Consider the following 7,995-nt stretch of genomic DNA (forward strand, 5'->3'; position numbering starts at 1 on the left):
ATAGATTCCCTATATGGCTAGGAACACCGGTTTCTTAAGACGCTGGAGTCCAGGCTTGGCACTCATTGGCTCAGTACAAATAAGTGACAGAGCCTGGGCCAATCAGTGAAGGCACTTCAGCTTCCTGTTTGGACCTCAGTCCTGCGCTTGTTCAGTAGTGAACCACCTCCTTCCTTGTTCAAAGGGAATGGAGGGTGTCGGGGCTTGGTCTTCGCCCGCCGTTTCCCTCGGATCGTCATGAGTATTCATTCATTCAGTGGTTCCAACCGCGTCCACTGGTGTTGGCGCGCACAGGAGACTTCAGCCTACTGCCTGGTGGCAGGTAACCCGGCGCATGTGCGCTGGCCAGGCGCGCCCAGTGGTGACGTCACCGCTCGTGCCTACGATTGGCTCCGAAAAGCTGGCGCACCCAATGACCGCGTTGCTTGGCGCGGAGGCCCTTAAAAAGTGCTTTGCCCCGCCGGCATACATTACTATGCGCTGCTCAATTTCAAGGTTTCCTGCTTAAATGGCTTTCCTGATGGGTTGGGGGTACAGGGCTAATGGGAAGATTAAAGTTTCCTTTGGTTGGGGATCCTGGAGCTGTAGTCTCAGATCTGACTTAAGAGGCTCGAGAGTGTCTGTAAAATTCTGATCCATTCGAGTGAAGTGGCGTTGCATTTGGAATCGCGCGACTGTCTCCCAATTTCAGCTCCCTGGGGCCCATAGTCATCACATTAAGTCAAAGGAAAGGCGCAGCAAAGACTTCTTGAATAAACGACCGAGTAAGGTCCAGTGGAAATTGTCCACAAATGCCTCTGAAACCCGGTAAGATCCAATGGTCATTTTCGTCGTTAAATTCTACTGCGTAAACTAAGCTAGGACTCTTTACACTTAAAATTTGATTTGTATTTATTGCAAACAGTTCTGCTAAGTAGATACAACAGTGCTGTCCCCACTCACCTTGTAAAACTGAAGTTGTGCAATAGGATCCAGGTGCACAGGCACACACACCAAGGTCCCAGGTGTTTATTCTTCTTGTTGGGACGAGGCTTATAAATCCAATTGACATGGCTCAGCTCCACACCTGCTGTGTGATTGGGAGTCTAGAGTAAAATGGAGTCAATTTGAATGGAGACTCCGGGTTAAAGTTCTCGAGGCTAAGAGACTGGAGCTGTGGGCCTCAGATCCTAGTGTTGTATCTGATTTCACAGTTCCCTTGTGGTAATAGAAATAAGTTCTGGGTTGCAAAGAAAGGGACCACTGTTAAGGCCTAGATGGAAGGTTAAGGTCTAGGTAACTGTTACCTGGGCAACCTGCCATTATAAAGAAACTTTCTCATATGTTTGTGTTGTTCCTAGGGAACTTTCTGTTTTGTTTTTCTTTTTTTTTTTTTCGAGACAGGGTTTCTCAGTGTAGCCTTGGCCATCCTGGAACTCACACTGTAGACCAGGCTGACCTCGAACTCAGAAATCCGCCTGCCTCTGCCTCCCGAGTGCTGGGATTAAAGGCGTGGGCCACCAACGCCCAGCCCTAGGGAACTTTCTAATGCTAAGATTGATTATATAGTTATGTTCTGTGCCCTTGGAAACCAATCACGATAGAAGTCAGTAGAACTACTTTGTATAGTTACCCTTGGACCCGAAACAACCACCCTGCAGCACTTCCTGCACCTGTGTATAAGCTTTTATAGTGTAAGCTGCCCCTGGGATGGACCCCAAGGTAAGAGAGACACCTGAGCCAATATAAGAAACTATTTGGAATAAGACTTTCATTTTGGCTGGGCAGTGGTGGTGTACGCCTTTAATTCCAGCACTTGGGAGGCAGAGGCAGGGAATTTCTGAGTTTGATGCCAGCCTGGTCTACAGAGTGAGTTCCAGGACAGCCAGGGCTATACAGAGAAACACTGTCTTGAAACAAACAAACAAACAAACAAACAAAGACTTCCATTTTGAGTAGGGGCCAAGTAGAGTTTAAATTCTCAAGACCTCCCTGAGAAATTACATCCTATTTTGCAGAAAGAAACGTGTGTGTGGGTAAATAATCCTGGTAGACAAGTTAAGATATGAATATTGAACAATGCACGTCCTTGCTACAGTTGAACACCCCAACCAATGGGAGCAGGATAAGTGTACAACACAGACCTGTTCCTAAGGAACACCAGGCCCTAACTTGGGTAGTCTTGTAAGACTTAGTCCATGGAAATTAAGGAGGACAGAGAAAAGGGTCACTGGTCATTGGACTTTGAGAAAACAAAGGGTTTATTGGTGTGTGTCTGTGTGTGTGTATGTGTGTGTAACATTTTCAAAATAGTCTTACAAGGGACAGGGAGATAAAGATCTAGACCCCAGGCCAGGTAGAGAAGTACTGGCACATGCCTTTGATCTCCACACTCAAAAGGCAGAGATGGGGAGATCTTTGTGAGTTTGAAGCCAGTCTGTTCTACATAGTGAGTTCCAGGACAGCAAGGGCTTGTGTAGAGAGACCCTGTCTCAAATTAAAAGGGTGTGGGGAAGCTTAGTGGTTAAGGGCACTGCTGTTCTTGCAGAAGATCTGGGTTCAGTTCTAGCACCCACATGATGGCTCACACTCCAGTACCAGAGGGTCTGATGCCCTCTTCTGCCCTTTAGTAACACCAGACACAAACATGGTGCACAGACAGACGTTCAGGAAAAATGTCTCTACACATATTGTAAAATAAATCTTTTATTTTCTGTGCATGATTTTTTTGCCTGAATGCCTGTCTGTAAGGGCATAGGATGCCCTGGAACGGGACTTAGAGACAGCTGTGAGCTGCTTTGTGGGTGCTGGGAATTGAACCTGGGTCCTCTGGAAGAGCAGCCAATGTTCTTAACCACTGAGTCGTCTCTCCAGTCCAAAATAATAAATCTTTTTTTTTAACCACTTCTTTTTTACAAACCATTTTTAAAAAAAATATTTATTTATTTATTTAATATATGTAAGTACACTGTAGCTGTCTTCAGACACTCCGGAAGAGAGCATCAGATATCATTACGGGTGGTTGTGAACCACCATGTGGTTTCTGGGATTTGAACTCAGGACCTTTGGAAGAGCAGTCGGCGCTCTTAACCACTGAGCCATCTCACCAGCCCCCTAAAAACCATTTTTTAAAAAAAGCTATTTATTTATGTGTTTGAGTACACTGTAACTGTCTTCAGACACCAGAAGAGGACATTGGATCCTATTACAGATGGTTGTGAGCCACCATGTGGTTGCTGGGAATTGAACTCAGGACCTCTGGAAGAACAATCAGTGTTCTTATATGTGTATGTCTCTCCAGCTCCACCCCACCCCCAACCCAAATAATAAATCTTTAAAAAAAATTTTTTTCTTGCCTTGAATACAAGTTTGACTTAAAAGACACATACTTAATATTTCTTACAGCTATACACTGGATTTGAGCCAAAAGTAGAAGAAGTGGTCAGCTGCAGACAGTTCAGCAGTCAAAAATCTGGTAGGACCTTTGGCCAAAGCTCTGCTCTGTGGACAGTAGTGGGATGGACTCTGTTTGCCCGGTGATTAGGATGGTATACTGTCTCTATTTTACAGGTAGTGCAACTTCAGCCCCCCGGAAGGCCAGATTTGCCAGCGTTCCTAAGGTGTCCTGTTTGCAAGAGTCTCCTTGGTTTGCAACCTTAATCTTGTATCCCTTAGTCCACACCACAGCCAAGTGGCCACCCACAGAGGGCTCAACCTGGACATGGCTGAGAAACGACACGGAGCCTGGTTCGGCTTTGGTTTCTGTGGCTTTGGGCAAGCACTGGGTTCTGGGAACAGCCACCATTCAGTGCACACTCCCGAACCACTGCATGCCAGTGATGATATTTGCCAAGTGAGCGCAGGCTGGAGCTACACTGCCCTGGTGACCCGTGAGTGCCCTCACAACCCCAACTCCAGGCCTGTATCATGTATACCTGCCCAACCCTCCTAACATGCCAGTCCAGAAATACCCAACACCCTTACACCCTTACTCGGGCAGCCTCGAGCTTCCCAGGTCCATGGCATGTGTCCCTCCCCACTCTTCTCACACAGGTGGAGGCCGGGTGGAACTGTCAGGTTCTGTGAGTGGTGCAGCAGACGGCTGCAGGGACGTGTGGGCTTCGGAGGAACTCCTGGTGCTGCTGCGCAACAAGGGCAGCTCCAGCACGGAACTGCAGGCCTGGGTACCAGGTTCCGCGTTACAGGGGGAGCCCGTCTGGGTCCGGAACTTGGTTTCTGGGGCAAAGGGCCAAGGGGAAGATGAACCCAGTAGGGAATCTAGGATGGGGACCCTGCCGTTGCTACCCTGCGCTCGTGCCTATGTGACCCCTGAGCCACCCTTCTGCCAGCCTCTGGCCCCAGAGCTGCGGGTCCGCCAGCTGGAGCTGGGTGCTGAGCATGTGTTGCTGTTGTGCGCAACTGGCCAGGTGTTCTCCTGGGGCGCGGGCAGGTGAGGACCGGCTGGGTGTGACGTGGTGGAGCTCAAGGAGAGGCTCTCTTGGATGGACCTGTAGCTGATTAGGAACTCCTTTGATCAGGCATGGACAGCTGGGCCACGGGACGCTGGAGGCAGAACTGGAGCCAAGACTGTTGGAGGCACTGCAGGGCCTGCGGATGGCTAAGGTGGCTGCAGGTGGCTGGCACTCAGTGTGTGTGAGTGGTGAGTGACCCGGGCCTGCTCCAAACAAGCTGGGGGACTTGGCCCCTCCTTCCTCTTGGTCTGTGTTTTTGTGGGCAGTCTAGCCCAGGCCTCATTCCACGCTCAGTCATCCCTGAGTCTTCAGTGTTTCCAGATTTAACCTGTTACTCCACCACCCTCTTACACCTCCACTGATCTGGTTACTGCCTATCTTTGTTCCTGGGCTCTTCACTACCCCCATCCATCTAAAATACTCCCGAAGGGAAGGACACTTCTGCAGGGGAAATGGTAAGACACAGCTCAGCCAGGAAGAATGGAGAAGGCTGCCTATGCCCCGGTAGCCATGGTGGATGGCAGAGAGGTGTGCCTTGGTCCACAGTGTGTGGCCTAGGGCTTTTGTGTATTGGGTCCATCTTGGTGGGAAAGCTGAGACAAAAGAACTTCAGCCTAGTTAGCCAAAGAAAAGCTGGGCATGGTAGTTCATGCCTGTAGTGCCAGGATTCAGGAAGATTGGGGATTTTGAGGCCTGCCAGAGAGGTACATGGTAAGGCTGTTGGGAAAAAGGGAAGGGGAGGAGGGGTGTGTATGGGCAGAGATCTAAGACAGGGAAGCAGCGGGACTTGGTGTGGGCGTCTTTGATGGAGAGGTGCTTAGGGTAGCCTTTACTCGCCCCTAGGAACTGGTAATGGGGATGCTTAGAGGAGGTGGGGTGGGTGAAAGGATCCCACAGTGTGCTTCATGGATTCTCTTGGTCTCTTGCAGAAACGGGGGATATTTATATCTGGGGCTGGAATGAGTCCGGGCAGCTGGCCCTGCCCACAAGGAGTGGGACAGAGAAGAAAGCAGAGAGAGAGGAAGGTGAGGTCCCCCTCTAGGATGTTCTTCCCTGCTCATTTACTGTGTACTGGACACCGAGAATCATCCTGGGATTTTGGCCCTGCACAGCCTCTAGGACTGAGTAAGGCTTAGGCCCCAGCTCTGGAGCTAGAAAATAGTCTTTTATAGAGCTGGAAGTCAGTATTCAAACTGTTCACATGCCCCTGACTAGTAAACACACTGTAACCCTTCTAAAGCCACAGAATTGAATGAAGATGGTCTCAAAGAGGAATTAGCTGTGGCTGAAGTAGCTGTGGCTGATGTTGGAGCTCCTGCCCACTTCATAGCCATCCAGCCCTTCCCTGCTCTTCTGGATCTTCCCCTGGGCTCAGATGCAGTCATGGCCAGCTGCGGATCCCGACACACAGCTGTGGTGACACGTGAGTGGAGCTGGCACAGGGTGGAGCAGCACTTAGCTGGGGACTGCAGCTTGCCTTGCTTGCCCATTTTTAATTTTAGAAAGAGTCTCTATACAGAATTATCTTGAAACTCCTGGGCTGAAGCAGTTGTCAGGCTTTGGAGCATCTGTGATTGTAGACCCCATCATGTGCTGGGGATGAATCCAGGACATGGTACATCGCTACTATGTCTTCCTTCCTTCCTTTGTTTTTGGGGTCTTTTCTAGTCCTGGTTTCTTTGTGCAGCCCTGACTGTCCTGGAACTCACTCTGTAGACCAGGCTGACCTCCAACTCAGAAATCCGCCTGCCTCTGCCTCCCAAATGCTCTGATTAAAGGCGTGCACCACCACTGCCCTGCTTAAGCGGTTTTTAACAAGCATTACCGTATTACAGCATCTTTTGATATACAGTTTGATCTGCTGCCTCACTCATTGAAAAGTTTCATGCTGGGAAAGGTGGCACTCACCTCCAATACTAACCCTTGGAATGAGGCAGGAGACTGAGGCTTTGAGGTCTGAGGAACTGTACTGAGGTGTCTCAGCATTAAGGAAGGGAGAGAACCATTGTAATAAAACAAAAAAGGGGGCTGGTGAGATGGCTCAGCGGTAAGAGCAATGACTGCTTTTTCAAAGGTCCTGCGTTCAAATCCCAGCAACCACATGGTAGCTTACAACCACCTGTAAAGAGATCTGACTATATTTATAATAAATCTTTGTGCCTGAGTGAGCAGGGCCAGCTAGAGCGAGGAGGTTTGACCAGAGCCAGCAGAGGTCCTAAATTCAATTCCCAACAACCAAGATGGAGGCTCACAGCTATCTGTACAGCTACAGTGTGTACTCATATACATAAAATAGTAAACAAATCTTGTTCTTCTAAAAGGTGGTTGGTTAATGAGTTGGGGGCAGAAAACCTGTCCCATAGAGGGTGTGACTCCATGTATTGAGGCCAGTTGGTACTTAGGAAGTTCGGCTTGTTGATCCCTGGCATTTTACCAGCCCACATGTGATAGAGCACATTTCATAATTCCAGCTTGCTGTCTGTGACTTGTGCCAAGCCGAGTGGTATCTTGCTGGGAGCAGAACAGTAGATGGCAGCTACTTACTGTCTCTTTGGTTGCAGGGACAGGAGAACTCTATACCTGGGGCTGGGGTAAGTAAAAAAGGCTTCCTGATCATTAAATCAAGGGGAAGGACCAGAGAAAATAGAACAGGTCATGACCAAGTTACACAAACTAGAGGGGGCTGGGGTCATAGCCTGAGCAATGGGAGGACTAAAGAACTCTCTCCCTTGGGTGGGAGAACAGATACACTTAGGCCCAACGGCAGACATGAGAGAAATAAGATGACCAGGGTGAAGGAGCTGTTCTCATCTCCATAGGTAGCAGAGACTAGAGGAGCCACTGCCACTGTTCTCGGGGGACCCCACGGTTGGCTTGGGCTTGGAAGTTTTTAGAATCCACACAAGACCCATCAGGTTGTGTATAGCTCGCAAGGCAGTATGTGGGCTGGCATCTCTGAGGGGAAAGCAGAGGAAGGGCTTCCTTTCACTCTAGGTAAATACGGACAGCTTGGCCACAAGGACAGCACCAGCCTGGATCGACCCTGCTGTGTGGAATACTTTGTAGAAAGACAACTTGAAGTAAGGGCTGTGACATGTGGACCCTGGAATACCTATGTCTATGCAATGGAAAGAGAGAAAAGCTGAACTATACCTCAGTGGATCCCCACTTATGTGCCTGGGTGAGAGAACTCTTGCTTCAACATGCTGTCCTAGGTGCGTGGAAACCTAAGTTTTGAAACAAGGTTCACAGCGATCTCCTCTGCCTCCTAAGTGCTGGGATTAAAGGTGCATGACTTCAGAATAAGACAAATCTTACAGGGCATGCATGAAAGAATTGAAGATATTTGTATGTATGTATGTGTATATATATATATATATATATATATGTATGTTTATTTCTGGAGTAGTGCCAGGCCTTCCACGTGCACCAACAGCTTAGCTATACCCAGCCCAGAGGCTTTAATAGCTGCAAAATGAGAAAATATTCCCAAATGAAAAAAGAGCAAATCCAAACTATTCTGAGACTCTTGAAACTTCTTCTA

The 7,995-nt window shown here is 48.7% G+C and overlaps 1 protein-coding gene across 3 annotated transcripts; it reads left to right on the top strand.

The window, feature by feature from the left end:
• Positions 1-111: 111 nt before the first annotated feature.
• Positions 112-7,950, top strand: Rccd1 (RCC1 domain containing 1). Of its 3 annotated transcripts, none has more exons than XM_029479091.2 (9): positions 112-807; positions 3,385-3,454; positions 3,550-3,869; positions 4,033-4,429; positions 4,518-4,639; positions 5,381-5,476; positions 5,692-5,874; positions 7,019-7,042; positions 7,446-7,950. In XM_029479091.2, the coding sequence occupies exons 3-9, from the start codon at positions 3,701-3,703 to the stop codon at positions 7,595-7,597; spliced, it is 1,143 nt and encodes a 380-aa protein (XP_029334951.1). In that variant the 5' UTR covers positions 112-807; positions 3,385-3,454; positions 3,550-3,700; the 3' UTR covers positions 7,598-7,950. The 3 variants fall into 3 exon arrangements, with proteins under 3 accessions (XP_029334951.1, XP_029334952.1, XP_021023833.1); XM_021168174.3 differs by having other exon boundaries at positions 129-807; positions 7,013-7,042; XM_029479092.2 differs by lacking the exons at positions 7,019-7,042; positions 7,446-7,950 and adding an exon at positions 6,923-6,998 and having other exon boundaries at positions 113-807.
• Positions 7,951-7,995: the final 45 nt, after the last annotated feature.

The sequence above is a fragment of the Mus caroli genome, unplaced genomic scaffold (assembly GCF_978045245.1).
Source record: "Mus caroli unplaced genomic scaffold, Mus_caroli_1 scaffold_8, whole genome shotgun sequence".
NCBI classification, from domain to species: domain Eukaryota; kingdom Metazoa; phylum Chordata; class Mammalia; order Rodentia; family Muridae; genus Mus; species Mus caroli.